Genomic DNA, 23,764 nt, shown 5'->3' with positions numbered 1-23,764 from the left:
ATTAACAAAAAAAAAAAAAAACCAATCATATGTATTAACAAAGTAAACTTCAATTAAAATGTTACACTTACATAAAGTTTTATTTTTAGTCTAAAATATATTTTATACGCGTTTAAAAAGAAAATATATATATATATATATGTATATATTTAGAATAAATTTTTTCAAGTCACAAAAATATTTAGGTATTCAATTATATTAGTGATAAACCCGTATCATCATGTCATATATATAATAATATATATATATATATATAAGAACAATTATTGTTTTAAATTTTGACAAATAATAAAAAAAATTGAATACAAAATTGATTGGAAAAAATAAATTTTATTTCCTATTTATTTTTATTCTGTAAGAATAACAGGTGGTGTTTGTGAACTTGGATGAATTGAGGATGTTGTTGAATATTTTTTTGATCTTCTAAGTGAACAAAAAAGTAATATAGCAATAATTATAAGAAGTATACCAAAAATAGTACTAAAAAGGCATCCCCAATAAACAAATCTTTCAATATCATATAAACGATCTTTGATTTCTTGTAAATTTGCCTTCCCTATTTCAACATCTTCACGTAACGACATGACAGGAACAAAATTTGATTTCATTTTAGGATAGTAAAAATTACTAATATTTGCACCATTGCGAATGGCAAAATTAATTTGTAGTTTTCTGGAAGCTCTTAATAAAGTTCCTAGGCGAGGTTCTACATCAATAAAAATTTGATCAGTTTCTGGATTTGGAATATCCATTCCTTCAATTGATTGTTGAACATATTCATCAGCTCCAAAAAAGTTTGGCATTGATGAAACAATATCTGGATTACCTCTTAAACATCTACTCAAATCCATAATACCATTTGGCATACAATTATCTTTTTGTTGATCAAAATATTTTTTTGTGTTTGGATGACAGAAACCTTCATTTTCTGGTCTAGACCAATCAAAAAGTTCTGTAGGAGCTACAAAACGGTATCCTTTAACTCCATAATAGTCAATTTCACTTTCAAAAACTAAATATATTGAACGACAAATAAATGTACTAAAAATATAAATTTTTTCATCTTTTGATATATAAGGATGTAATAAACCACCATCTGTTCCATTAATTAATGATGCCTGAGATTTACTCCACCATGTTGGTGGAAGATGATTATCACCATTCCAGGCAATAATTTTTCCTAATGTTCTACTTCTATCTTGACTTCCATCACGAATAATATATTCACCATCAAATGTATTATTTCTTTCATAAAAAAGACCAATTCTTTCAGGCATATTTAGTAATGATTCACAAAGTATACTCATAAATGGTAATGAACATATTTGACTTAAAAATGGATCAACATAACCAACAAAAAATAATTCTTTTGTTTTGACATCTAAAAATGGTGTTTGCAATTGAAGAGCAGTTGAGGCAACTTGCATTGCTGGATTAAGAGCTGCATCAACAAACTTTTGATACACTATATTTGGTATCCAAACATGATCATTTTCCAAATCACAATTACTACATGATTTATTTTTGTTATAATAAAAGTTCATAAAATTTCGGTATTTTATCGTTCCATTACCTCTTGAAATAATCTAAAAAATAGTATACCTAACTTGTTTAATAATATAAACATTAAAAATAAATAATATTTTTTTTTTAGAAAAATGTTTAATTATATTATATATAAGAAATATAATTTTATAGCATTTTGACTGGTATGCAAAAATTTTATTACATATATGTATATATATCAATAATGTTTTACCTTATTACTATAAATATTAAACTATCATTCATATATATATATATATTGATTCTTAACTTTTAAACTTTTGTGTAAAAGATATTAAAAAATAAAAAAAAAAATCAACTTATATTAATATATAATATAAGATACGTCATACATTTTAATTTATCAAATACAAAAATGGTTGATGTTAATATAATATATATTATATGTACTAATAAAATATGAACTATTAATTAATATTTTCTTAATTAATCCTTAATAATAATTATATAAAATTATATTTTACGTGCATTGTGAAAAAAAAGTAATAAAAAAGAATATATTATACTATTTTTTTGTTAGAAAATTGTGTATGTACTTAATTAAGAATAAAAACATGATTGTGATCAAGACAAAGACTGTATTCAAGTATGTAATATTTTACATTCTTTAAACATACCTTTTTATATTGTTTTTCATCAAAAACATATGGTCCTTTATTAGCAATTATTGGTTTATCTCCATTTGTTATATTATCAGGATTTGTAATAGAATGAGACCAAACATTAAGAGTAATATCATAATCAGGATATTTCCATTTACCGAATAAACTTTTTTGTTCAACAAGTTGTTGTTCATGAATTATAGATTCTTCAATAAAATATGGCATTAATACTAAAACCATAACTCCTCCAATTAATAATAATGTACCACAAAATGCCGAAAAACTACATCCAAGTTTTTTATAAATACTGCTCTCTTTTTTTTTGTATGATATTATAGAACTTTTTGAAGCTGCATACTCCATATTTTATTTAAATAGGTAATATTGAAAATGTAACAATAAATTAATTAACGAATACGTTAGGTATAAAAGTAAATAATTTTAGTAATTAGTGTCTATAAGTATAAAAAAGTATTAAAAAATAATTAATAATATTCTTGAAAAAAATATAAATCATATTCACTATCATATACATAAGTAAAAACAAAAATTTATACTTTGTATTAAAAAAAAAAAAAAAAAACTATTCCACAGTTGATAAAAATTAAACATTGATAATTTCTGACAATAACCAAAAAAGGTAAAATTTTCCATAATGAAATAATTTTATAGATGGCTTCTGACACCCATCTAACATCAAACTACTAAATATGCAGGTAAAAAAGGTGATTGAAAGAAACAAGAAACGGGTTTTCAAATGTAGTCACATTAGCCTTGTTTTTATTTTATTGTTGATGACCTTTTTCCCAATTCATGTATATTTTATAATTTTGCTTTAAATTTTTATATCATTTATAAAAAAATTCATTGAATATTAATATATTTGTAATGGTTCAAAACTACTTTATGATAAGAATATATAAAAAAAAGGAAGAAAAAAAAGATGCTATACACGAATTTTAATTAATAATTTACTGACAAATTTAGTGATTAAAATTATATGACAAATTGAAGTTGTTATATTACCAAAAAACGTTTCGACACTCTATTATGTACAAATCAAACATATTAATATAATTTGTTCATAAGCTAATCTTTTTTTTTTTTTTTTTTGATATTGCGTACTTCTTCTACTTTAACATAAAAACTTATTACAATATTTTTGCAAATTTGATATAAAATTTATTATCACATATTTTAATCAAGTAAGATGATAGAAGTGTGATAAATATTTTTAATTTTACAGAACAAAAAAAAATACATTTATTTTGCTAATATAGGTTGTAAAAAGTGGAAATAATTGATAATTTATATTTTAAAATGTTGTAAAAATCTTTTATTCTAATTTTTTATTTAATGAGTCTTGAAAATTTTTATTTTGATCATGGTAAAAAGTTTTGCAATCTCTTATTAACATTTCATTATTTTTAAAACTAGATACTTTTTTTTTATTTTAAAAGTATGTTATCAAGTTGTCAGGGTTTGCATTTTATTTATGTCATTTTTTTTACAATAAACTCATAACCTACACTTTATTTTTAAGGTAATAAATGAGGGATGATTTCAAACTTGTCTTGACAATTTAATTTAAATATATTTTTAAATGAGATAAAAGGACAATATATTAATTTATGTTTGACAATATTGAAAATTAATTTATTTTGAAAATGATTGATACTTTTGACATTTTTTTTTTATAAATTTACTAATCTTTTTTTTTTCTTACAACATTATTAATTTTAATATATATGTTTAAAAGATTTAAAAAAAAAGATGTAAGAAATTTTCTTTTATAAAAGGACATATAAGGAGTATAGTTTATTGTTTAAAATAAATAAATAAATAAATAAAATAAGACTCCTGGTTTACAATACCTTAACATTCTCCTTAAATATTTTTACCGCTTTTTACAATGTCTATTTATAATAGAAATATTTTCTAATTACTTTTTAAAGGTTTTAAAATTTCTATTTTCTTATGCAATATTTTCTCTATTGTCTTGATTAACTTTACACACCTAAATAGGTACAATTTTTTATTTTGTATAACTTCATAAATTCCATAATATTAAATCGAAAATCTTTACGCAATACCCTTTTAAACAATACATTGCCGGATAAATCAAAAGTTTATAATGAAAAGAAAGTAACTTCAATATAATGATTAACCTCATAAAAAATTCTTTTACATATAACTTTTCCGTATCAATAAATTATAAAAAGAATGTTAAAAGAATTAATGTAACAATCTCAATATATCTATATATGTATATGTTTATTTTTCTCATCAATCAAAAAATCTTTTAACATGATACTATATTTTTGTTTTAAAAGATTGAAAAGAAAAATTTTCAAGAACAGGAAACATATAAGATTAATAGATGTGTATATTTTTATCGTTTTCTTTAAGATAAAATATATAATATTAAAAATGTTTACAATATTAAAAATTCCTTGTCTTGTCGGCATATAAATATATATTATACACTGTAACAATATATATATTATTTTTGCAGTTTATGAATTAAAAGCTGCGCAAAATAAATTATAATTTTGCAAAGAGAGGTACTGATATATATATAAGTACTTTTATATTTCAAAGTTTGATATGCCGGATTTAGTTTATGGTAAATTACTCTTAACCATGCCACAAAATTTTTATCCCAAATAAAGGAAGCTTTGTGAATAAGATAGTAGAGTGAAACATATAATTGGCATGAACTTTATATTATAAACAAGTGTGAAAAGCTTTACTTTGATCCATTATTAATTTTTGTTTGGTAAACAGAGCAATTAACTAAATCCCTGGATATTTGATAGAACAATTATAAGGTGACGCAATCTATTCCCTACCAATCACAATTATTACTCTTCTTTTTTCTCAATTATCTTGTCTATATATAATATTATATATATAAACAACCTTTATTTTAAAGCTTATTAATGAGATTGATAATCATGAAAATAAAACAATAATTCAAAACTACTGACCTTGGGTCCAGAAGCGCCATATGCTTATGGGATTTTTTAAAAAAATTGTATCCTTGAACGTTATTTTTAAATTACAAATAAAATTAAAAAAAAAAAAAAGGAACTCTTGCATATGTGAACAGAGAATAGACTTTGTTATTATACTAATAAATAAAAAAAAAAATAAAAAAATCTAAAATTATCATTCAAATAAAAAAGTAATAAAAATTATTCATACTTCATTTAATTTTAATCATCTTAAGATCATTATCAAAAGTTACCGACTTCAGATAAAATACCACAAAAATGAGATACCGCTACTATATTTTTTTTGATTCATTCAATCATATTTATTTTTATTATACTAAATATCCTTAGAGAATGCTACCTTTTTGACCAGAAGCTACTGCTGTGTCGCATTATCTGATGTAAGGTTAAGAATGTCCTTACAGATTCAAAATTACATCTTGATTGACACTTAAGACATCTTGAGACGGATATAGGTGAAATAATAAGAAAAAAAGATGTCAAGTTACGATAATTTCCAGTCTTAAGGTAAATATAAATAATATATTTTTACCTTTAAGGATAAGACTACAGATTACATCTTTCTAATGTGTAAAAAAAAAAAATAATATTGTTAAATATAAATTTAGGCTTTCTTTTTTTTTTTTTTTTACTTTTCTTAAAGAAGAATACTACAATTTTAAGTAATGGTTTAGCAATAAAAGACATTACAAATATATAGTAGTATACAATTTAAGGTATGAAATAGACATAAAAATTTATATGTAAAAATGTATATATACCCAAAAAAAAAAAGTATAAAATTTTATGATAATAGACAAGAAAAATATAATACCTACCTATAAAAATAATCAAAAACAATTGTTGATGAGCTCATAAAATAAAATAAAAGTTTAATATACTATTTTTTTTTTATGATGTAAGAGTAAAATATAACAAAATAAAATAAAATGTAATTTATTTTTCCAATTCATTTGTTAATGTTACAATACTTTCTTTTTTTTATATATATTTTATTTAAAAAGTTTATTAACTATTTAAACTGTCTTATAAGTTTCTTCAAATATTTTTGATTACTATTGTTCATTGAAGCATAAACAAAGAAGATATGTATATATCATCACACCTGCAATATAAAGAGATCTTCAACCATCTGGGATTTTTAGTATATGTCGGTGGTTCCTTTATTATATTTATACTCAAGGTAGGACTATGTGTTCTACCTGTAATTTTGATTAACCAATTTCAACCGCCATTTCCTTTTTTTCCTTCTAATCACACATCGTTGTCATTTGCTTTATTTTCTACATACATACATATATATATTATTATTATTATTACTATTTATAAAATAAAATATAAAACAAAATCAACCACAAAAGATAATTGCTTTCCTCATATATATTCACTCTTTTATCAAAATACTACTTCTTTTTCCAACACACCGAACTATCAGAATTTAGGCTATTCATTCTATTGTTCCACCATTCATTCATGGTTGCTTGTGATTGAATACAAATCAAGGACATTTTCAGAGTTCTTTTCAAAATATCATATAGATATCTGGTGAAGCGACTGGTAATTACTGTAGAAATAAATTCTTTTCATTTACCATCATTTTATTTACTCCATAAAAATGTATCCATTTCGGCAAAAAAAAAAATTATAGTTAAAAATTATTTTTATATTTATTCTATAAAATGAACGTCATATTGTTATGAAAAATATGAAATATCTTTTATTTTTAGTTTTGTTTTTCAAAGTACCAATTACTATATAAAACTAAAAATGCCAAAAGTGTTTTGTTATTTTCATGGAAGTTAAAACTCAACATTTACCAACCTATTTTTAAAAAAAAAAAAAGAAAAGTTTTTTATTCTATTTTACAGAAGATATATCTATATACATATTGTCATATATATATATACTCTTACCGTATCAAATTTTTATATTTCAACATATATCATAGTATATATTTGTGATTGCTATAAAGATAATTGCTAACTTCCTGCTCTGTTCCTGGGATTTCCGCCAACTGCTTACCCTTTCACAAATATTGATGATGAGAAAAAAAAAATTAGAATTTATTTTGGGTTTACAAACTTCCTTTAGGTTAATATTATAAACTATTTTTTATTTTATTTTACATTATCAATCTAAAAATGGGGTTATATACTAAAGAGGTTGGATTCAAAAAAATATTCTTCCTTTTTTTTTTATTATTATATTTTAGTATTAATTTAAAATATTTTTCTTTACACATCTATACATTTTATGTGTGTATATATAAATATCTATCTATATAAATGATACTTTCTTTTCTTTAAGCTGCATTTAGCTACCTTTTCTTATCTTCACAGTGTGCTTTTAATACAGGTACCTTTCAACATGTGTCCACGGCACGAGACATGATTACTGTGGATTCCATACTGAGTTCCAACCTTAACTATGAACCTTTGTTAGCGACTTCCAACAGTGAAAAACATGTGTTAGGCCTCTATAGGGGGTCTGATTATTATTACAGGATTTCGGAATGAATCTTGTATTCATTTGTTGTAGATATTCTAAATCTCTTCCATATATAGTTACTCAATTTTAAATAGATAAATGTCGGCTTAAATGTATGATGTATAGATAATAATAATATTACATATACCTTGTTAAGAGAGTGCCAATTTCATTAGATAAATTTTTCCAATTATTATTATATATAAATAATGATGATAAACTACTAACTATAAATAAATACTTTTTAATATAATATATTATAAACATATTATAAAGTTTTAAAAAATTCATTTATTTTATTTTTTTTTTAAATATTTTTGTTTTATAAAAACATGTTTAAGATAAAAATTTTATTTATTTCTTATTTTAATTTATATAAATAATATATGTCTTAAAAGATTTTCTACTGTTATATTTTATAATCGCAACTAATCTATTTTTATTTACTGTAATTTTGGTAATTATTAAGAAATGTTTCTATTTTTATAAGCTATCCATCTTTATATTGATCATTCACCCTCATATTATTATTATCATTTAATACTTGCCCCCAGAAACCTTGACTTTCAAACTCTTCTATATATTTTTAAGGGATGCTTTTGTGTCCTTTTTATATATAGAAAATATTATAACCAATGATATGTTAACTCCACCTTATAATATGAACCGCCCACTGCCTATTTTTGTTAATGTCAGTCAACTGTGGCAACCAACGTTATGATCAGAGCCTTCCCTTGCCTCCAACCAATAACGCCTCATAACTATAGCTTCATAAATATAGCCTTTTTTCATAATCCATTAATTCGGTGTTCTTTCAGACTAGCACAAGTTATTCTAATCACTACCTTGCGTCTATAATACCATATAATTATATAAAATGTCTTGTGGCAGCGTTGAAGCAACTAAAGACCTTCAAAGCTGTAGTTATGCAGAATTAGATGGTTCTAAAGATATTTCTAATATTTATTCACGACAATCTACATCATTAGACTATTCACAAATTGGTGTAACAAATAATATTGATACAACTACATCTCCTGGTTTAGCAGATGCAACAGCAAAATTGGTAGCTGCTGCAGCTAATTATTCTAATAACGGAGTATATAATAATCCTCCTGATTTTAGAATTAATACAGTCCAAGGAACTCCCTATTTTTATCCTGGATCTTTCACTTCTTCAACAGCAACACAATTACAAACAATGACACAAAATTCAATTTATAGTACAGCACAAAATGGTAATCAAGTAACAAATCCATTTCTTTATCATCAAAATACTTCAAGTCCAGAAGGTTTTGGAAATGATCATACAACAAAAATTATTGAAGGTGGAGAAGTAAGGATAAACGGGAAGGGAAAAAAAATAAGAAAACCAAGAACAATATATTCAAGTCAGCAATTACAACAATTACAGAAACGTTTTGAACGAACACAATATTTAGCATTACCAGAGAGAGCTGAACTTGCTGCAACATTAGGGTTATCCCAAACTCAGGTAATTTATTATTTTATATAAAACTTTACACATTGTAAATCATCTTATCTATTTTCATACATAATCATTATAATAATTTATTTGACACACCATAAATCTTAACCAAAAAAAAAAAAACAATATATCATGGTGTGATGATATATAAAAAGTTTTCCTTTAATACAAATTAATAAGTCCTTTAACTTTTTGACATCTCTATTTTCGGCATAATCCTTTTCTACAAAATATTAACTTCTAATGCCAGTTTTGCGGTATTTTTAAAGTAATATATTTAATAAGTATAACTTGCCTGTGGGTCTTCTAATAACATGCACATAAGGTAATTACAGGTGTTCTAAATATATAGCTTCTTTTTACCTATCCGAAATTACTATTACATTTGTATATACCAATTATCTTTTTCTTTCTTTTGTTTTAACTAAGTAACTGTATATAACAAAAAAAATATATATATAATAAAACAACATACCTTTATATATTATATTAAAGATGCATCTTTTTTATAAATTCTCTATCCTATAATTGTTTTTAAAAAAAAAAATTATTCCTTTATCTGTTGCTTCAATCTAAGGGAAGTAATTTTTTGGACACACCTGTCATATCACGTAACTCAATCACCTGGATTTTTTGACAATAATATAGAGGGTGGTTTGAAATATATAGATATTACGCAATTATGGCATCTTATATACAATAAGATGATAAAAAGATTTAAAATGTTGATTTATATTAAAAAAAAAATTTTTTTTAATCTTATAAATGGTTATTAATAAATGTTTTATTTTATAGGTAAAAATATGGTTTCAAAACAGACGATCTAAACATAAAAAATTATCAAAGAACGGTGATGGAGATGATGATAGAACATCAGATGATGAAGATATGGCAGCGGGTGATACATCAAGTAGTAATGCTGATGGAACAAATAGTCCTGATCCTGATGATATATCACGATGCCAAAATACATCACCTAATCATGGTTCTGGAACAAACTCTAATCCATCATCATCAATACCACCTATTTCCGCATCAAATCAAAACGTGTCAACAACATTACAATCTACAGATGACAGTAATAATACTGTTCCATCAACAATACCACCAACCTCACAATGGAATATTTCAACAGGAGCACCACCATTTACATCAGGATTAATGATACCACCACAAACAAATCCATCCTATCCATATAATTCATTTCTTTGTGGACCAAATTCACTTCCACAAAATATGTTTGGAAATACTGGTGTATCCTCAATTCCAACACAAGGAGCATTTGATAAATATCCAACAGGAATGGAAAATACATTTGATATGAAATCATATATGTGTGATCCTCAGACACATTATTATCCACAACAATATTTTAGTGGTACACAACCATACAATTATTAAAACAAAAAAAAAGTATATATATATATATTTAAAAAAAAAAATAAAACTAAAAAAAATAGTTGCCCATATATAAAAATTGTTGTATTATACTTTATATAATCCAACATAATATTTTTTTTTAGAAAAATCATATCAAAAAACTTTATTATTTTGAAGATTTTTTTTTTATAACATGATTCTTCAACTTTTATCTATATTGATATATTGAAAGTATTCTCTCTCTCTCAATAAACTTTCAACTGCACTGTTTGACACCGGCCAAGTATTTAAAAAAAATGTTATAGTTTATGTTGTGTATAAAGTTTAATTAATGAAGTAAAATTAATTTATAATATTTCTTCTTATTGTGTATTTAATATACTTTTTTTTTTATATTTTAATAGGATTTTTTTTCTATCCAATTTAAAATTTACAAAATAAAATATATATTAAACTTAATATATATATACATTATATCTATTTATTACCAAACAAAAGGATTACTGTAACATCATAACATTTTCTGTCAACATTTTTTTGTGTCTACATTACATTTATCTCTATTACTACTTTTAATGTAAAAAAAAATGTATCTATAGATAATGACATACAAAAATCATTCATTCAATCACTCATTGAAAATTTTCCATAAATAATATTCTTAACAAAAGTTTTATCAAAAATTTTTTTTTTATGATGGTTGTTGGATTTCTTCAATAGATGATAGGCACACCATAACCTGACTTGTTATTATTTTGTCAAAAAGAATGTATATATCAATATTTCTTCTTCTTTTTTTTTTTATTATTTTTCTATAGACATTAACACTGAAATATATATATATATTTGTTGTAAAAAAGAAGAAATAGGATGATGAAATTTTTATTTTGTCAATGAAAAAAAAATAAAATAATAATATATACATATATATCCTATCCACAATTTATCTTCTTTAGTATTATATATATATTTGGACATATATATAAATGTATATGAGTAAATAACAAAAGAAAAAAACTTTTTTTATTTTAAAAATAGAAGTTAGGTTAGGAGAGTGTTTTATTTTTGTGTACAGCTTTTAATTTATAAAAAGATACGGTAAATTTTAAGTGGATTTTTTTAGATAGTTTATTTTTAAAATATAAGGGAAAAAAAAAATTTGAAAGATTTAATAATAAGGGTTATATATTTTTGTTAAATAAATATTTATAAATATTAACTTAAAAATTTTTATATATTTGAAATAAAGATAATTATTAAACATTTTAACAACTATCATATATCTAAATAATATAAAAAGAAGTTATATATGTATATATATAATTATCTTTTTATATTAAAAATAATGACAACTTTTTATTATCATCTTTATAACCTTGAAAAGTACTTTGTCATTGTTTAACATCTTTAATTAATTTTTCATAAAGTTCATCCTTATATATATTATATGAGAAAAAAAAAAAGTTGAAGTTTAAAATTTTGTGAACAATTATAAATAAAAATACCTTAATATTTAATCACTTTTTTTATATAAATTAATTTATTTAAAATAAAGTCAATTTTTTTTTATTTAAAATAAATTATAATAAAAAAATTGGCATATAAATAATTTCATGAGTATTCATTGACCTAAATGTATTAAAAAAAATTTTTTTTTTATATTCTTTTTTCTTTTTACAATAACCTACAGTTATTATGGTATTAATTGTCCACTATATCAAATATAATAAAGATGATATATCTTTATATCAATAGTCTATTTTTAGAAAGAAAGTTTTATTATAAATATATGTTCAAATACATATATAACATTTGTATAATAATATTGTTTAAAGTTTATAATAAAAAAAAAATATATATATATATAGTATATTATTTTGTTGATTATAACATTTAATTATACATAAACTAGAACTTTTTAATATAATTACTCCTTTAAGAAAACAATCAATCATTAATACTATTTCTTAAACATTTTTTTTATTACGTAATAAATTTGTTATAAATAAGAGAAATGTTTAAAGTTTAAGCAACATTGATCATTTTTTTGTTCAATGGTTCTTTCCCTCAAAAGATAATTATAATGTTGATATTATCTTATATAAAATATATAATAAGAAAAATAAAAAGTAAAAACTATAATATTTTTATGTAAAAGTATTATTTAAAAAAAAATTTAATTTATTAAAACATTTTTTTTTAATGTTCATGTTCAATAATAGATATATCATCGACATCTGACTCATAATCTGGGCATCCTTTATGATGCTTCAATTTATCACCCTCCTTTCCATGAACTTTTTTAATTTCTTTTCTCTGTAAATCTAATGGTTTTCTATTTTTTTTATATATTGACATCTCAACACCATAATCATAATTTTCATCCTGACTTACTAGTGAATTACTTTTTGTTAAAAATCTTCTTCGTTCAGAAAATTTAAAAATATTTCTAATTGGTCGAGAAACAAAAACATCAACTAATGCTGAGACTACTATAGATACCACAACAATTCCCAGTGTAACAGATAACTTAAAAAAAAATAATAATTATAATTATATTTTTTTTTTATTTTATTAAATAACTTACATATGCCATTGTTGTTGCATGAAATGGTCTATGAAGAGAACTAAAGTAGTATAAAGCAACAGGTTCAGAAATCATAAAAATTACATAGGATAATTTTGAGAGTGGATAAAAGATACGCCATGATAAAAATACACTAATCACTAAAAAAAAAAGAAGATATATATATCATGTATATCAATTAATTATAAAAAACTAAATATATATACTTACAATTACTTTTTTTATCAAGTAAATAAATTAAAACTAATAATACAACTGACCATAATATATTTGAAAAAGTTGAGTATACTGAAAATAAAATATTCCATGATTTATCAATACCAGATATAATAAATAAATATGGAGTATAAATTACCAAAATTGCTATTATTAAAACACCAATATATAATAAAATATCAACTACTTTTGAGAATGATTCATTGATAATAAATAAAGCAAATAAAAATCCAACAAAATATGGTCCTATATGTGAGTATGGTTGAACGAGAATTTTATTAATATAATCTTCTGTACCATTATTTTCAACAAATAAATGTGTTGGTATCAATGCTGGAGGTGTTTTATATATAATTGTTATAATAAATGTATATGTAATTGATGAAATAATTAAAAATAAAGATGTATATATTGTTGCTTTTGGAAAATTTTTGTTAATATATAATAAAATCATTAAAATTATAAAAAGTTGAGCTGCATTGGCAATTAAATATGATCCATCTAAACACTAAAATTATTTATTATATATTAATTATTATTTTATAATTTTTTTTTTACTTAAAATATTTAAAAAAATAATAATTTCATTTGTTTTTATAAATTTTTTTTTTGTTACTTAAAATTCTTTTACAAGATTATTATAATATCTCTAATTACTTGTCTCATATTTTTATATATATTCTACACCACCTGTATTGTAGATAGATAATAAAAACATTAGTTAGACATGTGATGCCATACTTGAAATATTATTCCTATTTTCTTTTTATTAAAAAAAAAAGCGTAATAATAATGTAAAAAGGAAATTGTATTGAAAAAAAGAGTCATTTTTACTCAATGACTTAGTATGTAATTAAATTTCCCTTTTTACTTTTATTAAATAAAATAAAATTATAGGATATAATTATGAAATATGATCATTCACAATATATATATATAAGTCTAAAAACTTACAGTTTCTTGATAACCAAAAAAGTTATTAATAAATAATAACTCTTTCCAAAATTCTTTTTCACATCTATCAGCCATCAAACTATGTGACCACATTGGACCATTTCCAAGTCTTGCAAAAAGAAATGTTGTAAAACAAAGAATAAATGCATAAATTGGAAATATTCTTATAGCTCTATCTAAAATTAATTGTATCGTATTTTTTATTGAATTAACATGAACATGAAGTTTTAGTGTTGTTGAAAGAGCTGAAAGTACTAGAAGACCATCAACATGATATAGATAATTAATAATTGGTTGTGCTATTAACATTTTATTAAATGAATATAAAAATCCAACATTTTCCATGTATGGTGCCATAATATTAAAAACATTTCCAATTATAAGAAATAATGATGATAAAAATTGAATACCATCTAATATATGCATCTTATCATATGGACGTTTTGTTGAAAAACATTGTCTAAAATTTTTTTTTATTGATACAGCATTAGTTATATATTTAAGATGTAATATTTCATCAACTTCAGATTGTTCAAAAATTGACATTGTAAAGACAAATAAAATCCAAAGACAAAATATAAATATAAAAATAAATGATTTTGTTGATAATTGTGGTAATGGTTCACAATTAATTTCTATTGGCATAGGTGCTAATGATTTTAAAATAGTTTTAGATTCTTCTGATGTACAATATGCTGGTGTACATATACCTAATTTTATATTTGGTGCATCATAATGTGTTGAAGTATGACATTCTTCATCAAATTGTTTTATATCACCTTTTAATTCAAATTTAACCATACAATATCTTGATTCAAAATAATTTCCTTCACTTAATAAAGCACATTGTTCATAATCACCTAACCAATGATAATTTCCATCAGAGATACCAGAAGGCATCTTGCCAATTGAATCAAACCATGCTAAAAACCAACTATTTTTCATATATTGTTTTGCCTTCTCTAATTGACATTTTTTACATTCATTTTCATTTTGTGGACATTCTTTACTTACATAATTCCATAATTCTTTTACAGCACAAGATAATTGTTTTATTTGCCTATCACAATTGATTGTTAAATTAAATACTGAAGTATCATCACAATATTCAATTACTTGATCTTTTACACTAAGTAAAAATTCAATAGATGGTAATCTAAATTCATCCAATGGAACTGGAGGTTTAGGTGTATATTTATGACATAATATACATCCATAACAACTATTATATAATATAATAAATAAAAATATTATAATAAAAAATATTCTCATAGTAAAATATACAATATTATTATTGTTACACAAAATATATGTTTATACAAATTAATTTTATAGATTGTTTTTTTTTTCTAAAAAATAAAAATTGTTATCAACTATTATATAAAATTTAATGTTTAACAATAATAGAAATATTATTAATATAATAGGGGTAAAGGTTGTAATGTTGTCGATAAATGATTGCCAATAAAAAGATCTTTTTATATTTTGTTCAACCATGTGTGATAAGAAGGCATCTTTTTAATACATCGTCATAGAAAACTTTAAAAATATTTTTAATTAAAATATTTTCTCATTAATTTTACATTAATTGTCTATATATATATACATATACATAATTCACAAAAGAAAATAATTGTAGTAAAAACAAATTTTTAAAAAAGTTTTTTTTTATTTGATTTTTAATTAAACTATATTATTTAGGAGATGATGTAAAAGATAACTGGTAGAGAAAATTAATATTACTAGACATTTATTTATTATATTGATATAATGATTAAGGTAATATAATTTTTATGCACAACATAAATTTATTTAATTAAATATAGTGCTTAAAAAAAGTTTCATATACTTAATCAGTAATATTTGAACGACATTTTGTTTGCCTTTACATCTATTTGGATTTTAGATTATTAAGTATATTTGTAACTAATTTTTACTATCAGTAATTACTAAATCGTTATCAGTAATATGATAAAATTTAATATATATTACTGAATAAAAAAAATTATCTTTATTTAATAAATGTTTCATACTTATAAATAAGTTATTATACCATTATTTTTTTTTAATCATTAAATAACTTTTTTTATTTAAAATAAAATTATATATATACATTACTATAAAATTATATTTTAATGATTATTAAAAGTTTTAATATCCAAATCACAAATTTAATATTAAAAAAAAATGATTGAACTTCAAACTTCCTTCCAAATATAAAATTCAAATTTCTCTCCAAGATTGTTATAAAATATTAGTTCCACGTTAACAATCATTTTATAAAAATTACATTTTCTTTGTTTTTATCATAACTATGTTTAGAATCTTTTTTTCTATAATAAATATTCTTTAAAAACAACTTTTGAAAAGTGTAAGTTGGTATTTTTATCAAAAAATTAACACCATGAAAAATGTTATTTATAATAAAAATGGGAAAATAAAAAATGTTCATAGTTCTATTGTACTTTGTTCATATTTTCTAAAGTTTATTGTTCTTTTTGTTAAGATTAATTTTTTAAAAGTAATAATAATAATTTATAAGTATTATTTTTTATATTCAAGAATGATAAAACTTTTCAATAACTTTAATTAAAATAAATATTTCTAATTCTTTTTTTTTTAATAATTGAAAAGGTAAATTTAAATAATTATAGTTTTTATATTTTAAAAGATATATACTAAAATTATCATAATATACCAAAAACAAATAGATTTATAAAAACTTAATTTACTTTAACAAAAATGTAAACAAGTTTAATACTAAATACAATATATATTTCTCCAACTCAAGTTCGTCTCTAAATCAAACTTAAATTTTTTTTATACATAACTATCAATTTTTTTTTATTATTAAGTTTATTTTATTTACTATATTAAAGTTTTTTTTAGAATAAAAAAAAAGTACCTGAAATAAAGCAAATATATTATTCCTATCAGTGTACATCATCCCAATTTTATTTATATTTTTAAATATTTATTTTTATATTTTGTACATAGTTATTATTAGATATAATGTAAGTTATTACTTAATATTATTATTTATACTACTCTTTTTGTTATTTTTTTTAAGATATAATTATTATTTAAAATAATATATATTTACATTAAAATGAATAAAGATAATCTTGGAGATGATTATCAACCAATTTCGGCAAAAGAAGAACATGATTTTAGGATGTTGTTAGAGAAGAGTAACCTTACAATTGGTGAAGCAGAGAAATTTAGTTTTATGTTGACGGATCAATTAATGCAGTTAGATGGAGCCAACATTGAAAGTATTATGGGAAGTGAACAAGCTGTTACTGATCTTATGAATGTCATTGATTCAGCATTAAATGAAACTATTACATTAGGTGAAATGTCAACAGAATTTGATAGTTTAATAGCATTTGTTAGAGAGAGTGTTGAACTTATTGAAGAAAAATATAGTTTAGGAATGTTAGAAATGAAAAATACACATTTATTAATTCATGAATTGGTAAAATTTATTGAAAGTATTGAAAGTGTTGCTGATGAACATATTTATATTCTTCAAAATGCTAATTTAAGTGATCCAACATCAATTAATAGATGTACAAGTGCTGCTAAAGCTATTCAAAATTTTATTAAAGAAGAAACACCATTAAAAGAAATAAAAGCTTATCAGGAACATTTAAAAAATTTAAATAAAGTTACAGATACTTTTGTAGATAAATTAATGGCACACCTCTCACCATTATTTACTAATTCAAATACTTTTAGAGATTCAGGTGAGGAAGCTTATGAATTATCATTAAGAAAACATAGTCAACGTTTTCATTCACTTCTTGTTTATTCGAATCTTATTTTATGGTTAAAACAAACTAGACATGGTGTTTATACAGGTGCCATTCAAAAATATGTAGAATTAACAAAACAAATCTATAAAAAAGATTTTCAAGTTTTTTTTGAAACATTAAATAAACATTTAACACGTTTTGACAAAGGTCGCACTTTATCTAGAACTATGTTTACAACTGAAAAATCATTTGTTGAATCTTTTCAGGAGGAAGAAACAAATATTCTTAATCTTCTTGATACAGCATTATTTGAAGTTAGTAGTGTTGTTGAAAGTGAACAAAAATTTTGTACAAGATTCTTTCATATTCATACAGATATCTTTTCATCTATTGATACACAATCAATTCAATCAAGTGATAGTGGTAGTAAAAATAGTGATAAGTTATCAAATGATCAAGTAAGAATAATTATATCACCATTATTTGATGTAGTAAATGGTCATCTAGAACAATTTGCCAAAACATGTTGTAAACAAAATCCATATTCAGCAATAACTTTATTTGTATCAATGAGTAAAAAAATAAGTAAATATCAAAATACAAATAGTTATTTTAGTGTTATATTTGGAAGATTAATGGTATTAATAAAAAGACAATTTGATTTTTTTATGGAAACTGAAGGTAAATCATATTGTGAAGTTAAATTAATAAAAAGAACAAGAATTAAAATTATTGATGCTATAGATAGATTTTATAATCTTGCTTTAATAGCTGAAAAATCTATTCAAGGTGCAGAGAGGAGAAAAGATTTAGATCGATGGTATACAGAATTAGTTAGTAAATTAATAACAACAATTGATAAAATGGCTTCTTCACCACATTCTAAATCTCCAAGTAGTGTTGTAAAATTTGAAAATTATCATCATTTATATTCAAGATTATCAGAATTAAAAATTGAATGTTTGGATAAAAAAAGAAAAGAGATGAAAAAACTTTATCAAGATAACATTGATTTATATGTTAAAGAACATATGGGTAGACCATTAGAAAAAATTCACCTATTTTTTGAAAGAATAGAAAGAGCAATAGAATCTGGAATGTCACCTGAAGAAGTTGGATATCAAACACAATTTAGTAAAAATGAACTTAAAAAAGTTATTTCATCATATCCTGGTAAAGAAATTAAAAAAGGTCTTGAACAATTATATAAAAAAATGGAAAAACATTTAACAGAGGAATCAAATCTTCTTCAAGTTGTATGGAGAAACATGCAAGATACATTCCTTAAACAAATAAAACATTATCAAAATTTGATTGCTAAATGTTATAATTCTTCAAAAATTGAACTTGAAGTTTCAATTGATGATGTATTACAATTTTTCAGTGAAATAGCTCAACAACATTAAATTTCTATCTTTTTTTTTTTAATTATTATATATAATTTTTATATTATAGAAAAAAAAAATAAATAAATATTCTATTAAAAAATTATATTTTATTGTTCATCTTAAAATCATAAATTTTTCACGTTTATCATTTTTCAATGATATGAATGTTCACTTATCATTTTAAAATAACAGTACTTGTTTTATATTTCCTTGACAAAGTTTAATTTATCAGTGCAATTTATATTTTATAAATGGACTTCACCATGATATATTTATTTTAGTTGTTATTAGATACTTTGAAATATGTTTCTTTTTGATAAATGTTTATCATTAAAATTATATACATTTTATCAATTTTTTAATTTAGTATATAAATTAGTATTAAATCTAGGTAGACAAAGTAGAACGGGAAATACCAAAATTAATTTGTATTTTACTTTTTATTGTAAAATTAATTATTTTACTTTCTTTTATATAAATTTATTTTGATTTTAGACAATAAAGTATGCTTCTAGAAAAGAAATGTCACTTAGGCTCCTTTCAACCATTGGAAGGTAAGTCTCTGTTTTAAAATTTATTTTTTAAAAAAGATTTTAATTGAGTAAATTCTTATCAGAATGGCATATAAATATATTAATCTATAAAATAAAAATAAGTATATGTATATTTTTATATTATCATTTATATATACATATATGGTTAGGCAATTTTAAATTATATTTGTTAAAATATTAGCTAAATGCCATATAACAAATCTTATCGGGACATTTTGATTATTATGCCAGATTACGTCAACTTATTTATCGGTATTTTATATAGCATAAAAAGTAGTAATAAATTTTAATCTTAAGTAAATGACATAATATCAAGAATAAGCATTTTATTACCTATATATAAAGAAAAAGTTTAGATTATTTTAACTTAATTTAATTCTAAAGACATTAATGAGATGTCGTCAATCTCTATGTTTTCATTTGCCGTTGGAAATCAAAAAAATAATACAAAAACAATTATTATTAATAATGATAACGGTTATTTTGTTAAAAATTCAAATATTTTATCCCAATCGTGTAAGGAAAATTCTATTTCAGGTAATATTTTTATTGATATTTTTTTTATGTTAGAATTATTAATTGATTAGTCGCATGAATTATAAGTATTATACCAATTATTTTTATCTTTTGATTTTATAATAAATTTCACCTGAAATTTAATATAAATATCCACTTATTTGTAATACATCATTTCTAATTAACTTCAATTTTCAAATTTTGACCTTTTATCATTTTGATAAGATATATTTTGTTATCTTTTTTTTTAAACTTATATCAAAGGGTCTTATATCAAATAATATCTAAAAAAATTTTCATTAAGCATTTATCAAAATGTAATATTGACCGATTTTATTACAAAAATAAATATATATTTACTTTGATTATATTTTTTTTACTATAATTTTAGGTTGTCGTATCGGAACTTCTGTAGGAAATTCTCTTCCTAAACGTTATATATCAACACCAGAAGTGAAAAAAGAATTAAAAGTAGAAGATAATAATCTTCTATTTCATCATACAACAGATTTAAAGCTAAAGAGGAATTTAGGTGCCGAAAATTTCCTACCAGAATGCCAAATATAAAAGTTTTTAGTGGTAGTTCACATAGAGATTTGTCTCAAAAAATTTGTCAACAACTTCAATTAGATGTTTCAAAAGCATCTTTAAAAAAATTTAGTAATAAAGTTAGTTGACATTTTAAAAAAAAAGTAATATGTAATTTTAATTTTAAGGAAACAAATGTTGAGATTGGGGAATCTGTTAGAGGTGAAGATGTTTATATAATACAATCTGGTACAGGTGAAGTCAATGATAATTTAATGGAATTGCTTATAATGATAAATGCATGTAAAATTGCTTCATCATGTAGAGTTGCAGCTGTTATACCATGTTTTCCTTATGCTAGACAAGATAAAAAAGATAAATCTAGAGCTCCAATCTCTGCTAAATTAGTAGCAAATATGCTTAGTGTTGCTGGAGCTGATCATATTATCACGATGGATTTACATGCTTCCCAAATTCAAGGATTTTTTGATATTCCTGTTGATAACTTATATGCTGAACCAGCCATATTAAAATATATTAGGGAAAGTATTCCATCATGGCAAGATTCAGTTATTGTTTCTCCAGATGCTGGTGGTGCAAAACGTGTCACTTCTATTGCAGATAGACTTAATGTTGATTTTGCATTAATTCACAAAGAAAGAAAACGTGCAAATGAAGTTGAGAAAATGACATTAGTTGGTAATGTAGAAGGTAAAATTGCCATTTTAGTTGATGATATGGCAGATACATGTGGAACAATTTGTCTTGCTGCCGATAAATTAGTTGAAGCTGGTGCTAGTAAAGTGTATGCATTTTGTGTTCATGGTGTTTTTTCTGGACCAGCAATTAAAAGATTAAATGCTTCAAAATTTGAAGCTATCGTTGTTACAAATACAATACCACAAGAAGAGAATATGAAAATGTGTCCTAAAATTCAATGTATTGATATTTCAGGGATTTTAGCTGAAGCTATTAGAAGAACTCATAATGGAGAATCTGTTTCTTATCTTTTTTCACACGTACCAATGTAAATATATTTAAAGTTTTTTTTTAACCGTGTGTCATTAAGTTAGAATATCTCTGATTATTGTTATTTTTTTAATATCATTTAATCCTATATATTTTTATATATAGGCGAGAAACGAGTTGTGAAAAATTATTTTCAATTTCTTAATAAACTTTTCTAACATAAAAAATTACTTTAATAATTAAAAGTACAATCAATTCATTAAAGCATTACCTTTCAATATAAATAATGCAACAAAAAAAAAACAACATTATCATTTGTGCAAAACGATTATTTCATGTGATTTTAAGGTGAAGTTAAGTCTAAGAGTAGAAAAAATTTATAAAGCTTTTTTGAATGTAAACTTTTTGTAAAAAAATAAATATGAAACTAGTTATGAAATTTTGAACTCAAACTTGAAATATTACAAATTTTTTAAATTCTTAACAAAAGTTCAAAGTTCTATAACTTTTATAAATATTATTTATCAATGAAATTAAAAAAAAAAGTATCCTAGATTATTTTTTCTCCAACAATTTATGTACTTTACATTTCTATTTTTTTTTCTCATTAAAATATTTCAAAGAAAGTAAAATGTTTTTAATTTTAATGTACTTTATATATTTAATAGATCATAACTTTCATAGAGCAATTTTTTCAATGTGATAATAAAACAATAAAATATGTAAAACTCGGTTTTCTTTTGAATGAATTATATATTGCTAGAAAGAGACTTTTTGGTTTTTAAGATATAAGTTATAAAAAACTTATATTAACTTAAAGATTTTTTAATCTAATTTTAAAAAATAACAATTTAAATTAAACTTTTTTAAGAATAGAAACTAACATTAATTAAAAACAATTATAAAGAAAAACTTCCGTTATTTAATATAACAGAGTCATTTGAAAAGTTCTTGACTTAAGACATTAGTCATAAGAAAATGAAACCACAACAAAACCTATCTTGAAAAGAATTTTTTTTCTATCACGGGAAATAAAATATAAAGTTGGCAAGCCATTTGGTTTATCAATTATTGATATTTAAAAACTATTCAATTTAAAAATTATTTTTATCATGAATAAATTTAAAAATTAGTAGTAATAAAATATCTTGTAAAAAAGTTTTACAGTCAAAGAAATGTTCAATGATATGATAAACGTATTAGAAGAAGATGCTTTTCTTTTTTTTTTTGACTATAAAAGCTTAAAAAAATAATAAAATTGTTATATCGTTATGGTATTTAATTATTTATCAAATAAATACTATTTCTAAAATAATATATTTATTTATTAAGAAAAATATTTTAAAACTCATCAATAAGTATTTCATTATAAAAAAAAATTTAATTAATAAATAATAGTTTAAACAGAATGTATAAAAAAAATTATAAACATGATTTCAAAGATAAAAATAACTATGAACAGTATGTAAAATTAAAAATCATTAGATCATTATATGTGATTAAATTAAATATAATCTGTTAATATATTAAATACATTTATAATAATAAAATTATTTTACAAAGTTATTGATAAAAAGCAAAATAGTATTTATTCTACAAAAACATAGATTTTGAAATTTTAAAAGTATTCATTCTATTCCATATAAAAGTTTTACAAGTTTGAATTAAATACCATCTTTTTCTATTCAATTGAAAATCCAATTCTTTAAAATAAAATATTAAAAAGATTTATAAATTATTATCATTTTTAGTA

General features: G+C 21.9%; 5 protein-coding genes across 5 annotated transcripts; 3 read left to right on the top strand and 2 right to left on the bottom strand.

The window, feature by feature from the left end:
- Nucleotides 1–347: 347 nt before the first annotated feature.
- SRAE_2000172700 (CD36 antigen family-containing protein) lies at nt 348–2,531 on the bottom strand (the record flags this gene model as incomplete). Its single annotated transcript, XM_024652713.1, has 2 exons — nt 348–1,586; nt 2,184–2,531. 2 exons carry the CDS (start codon nt 2,529–2,531, stop codon nt 348–350), a joined length of 1,587 nt encoding a protein of 528 aa, XP_024506262.1.
- Nucleotides 2,532–8,549: 6,018 nt separating this feature from the next.
- On the top strand, nt 8,550–10,562 carry SRAE_2000172600 (Homeotic protein distal-less; the record flags this gene model as incomplete). The annotated part of the gene is made up of 2 exons (XM_024652712.1): nt 8,550–9,167; nt 9,957–10,562. The coding sequence occupies 2 exons, from the start codon at nt 8,550–8,552 to the stop codon at nt 10,560–10,562; spliced, it is 1,224 nt and encodes a 407-aa protein (XP_024506261.1).
- Nucleotides 10,563–12,740: 2,178 nt separating this feature from the next.
- Nucleotides 12,741–15,570, bottom strand: SRAE_2000172500 (Nose resistant-to-fluoxetine protein, N-terminal domain-containing protein; the record flags this gene model as incomplete). The annotated part of the gene is made up of 4 exons (XM_024652711.1): nt 12,741–13,070; nt 13,129–13,268; nt 13,339–13,852; nt 14,299–15,570. The coding sequence occupies 4 exons, from the start codon at nt 15,568–15,570 to the stop codon at nt 12,741–12,743; spliced, it is 2,256 nt and encodes a 751-aa protein (XP_024506260.1).
- A 1,837-nt stretch (nt 15,571–17,407) lies between these two features.
- Nucleotides 17,408–19,462, top strand: SRAE_2000172400 (Exocyst complex component 1; the record flags this gene model as incomplete). The annotated part of the gene is made up of 1 exon (XM_024652710.1): nt 17,408–19,462. One exon carries the CDS (start codon nt 17,408–17,410, stop codon nt 19,460–19,462), a length of 2,055 nt encoding a protein of 684 aa, XP_024506259.1.
- Nucleotides 19,463–21,068: 1,606 nt separating this feature from the next.
- Nucleotides 21,069–22,073, top strand: SRAE_2000172300 (Ribose-phosphate pyrophosphokinase 2; the record flags this gene model as incomplete). The annotated part of the gene is made up of 2 exons (XM_024652709.1): nt 21,069–21,182; nt 21,231–22,073. The coding sequence occupies 2 exons, from the start codon at nt 21,069–21,071 to the stop codon at nt 22,071–22,073; spliced, it is 957 nt and encodes a 318-aa protein (XP_024506258.1).
- Nucleotides 22,074–23,764: the final 1,691 nt, after the last annotated feature.

The sequence above is a fragment of the Strongyloides ratti genome, assembly GCF_001040885.1.
Source record: "Strongyloides ratti genome assembly S_ratti_ED321, chromosome : 2".
Taxonomy (NCBI): Eukaryota; Metazoa; Nematoda; class Chromadorea; order Rhabditida; family Strongyloididae; genus Strongyloides; species Strongyloides ratti.
This window is presented reverse-complemented; position numbering and strand designations above follow the sequence as displayed.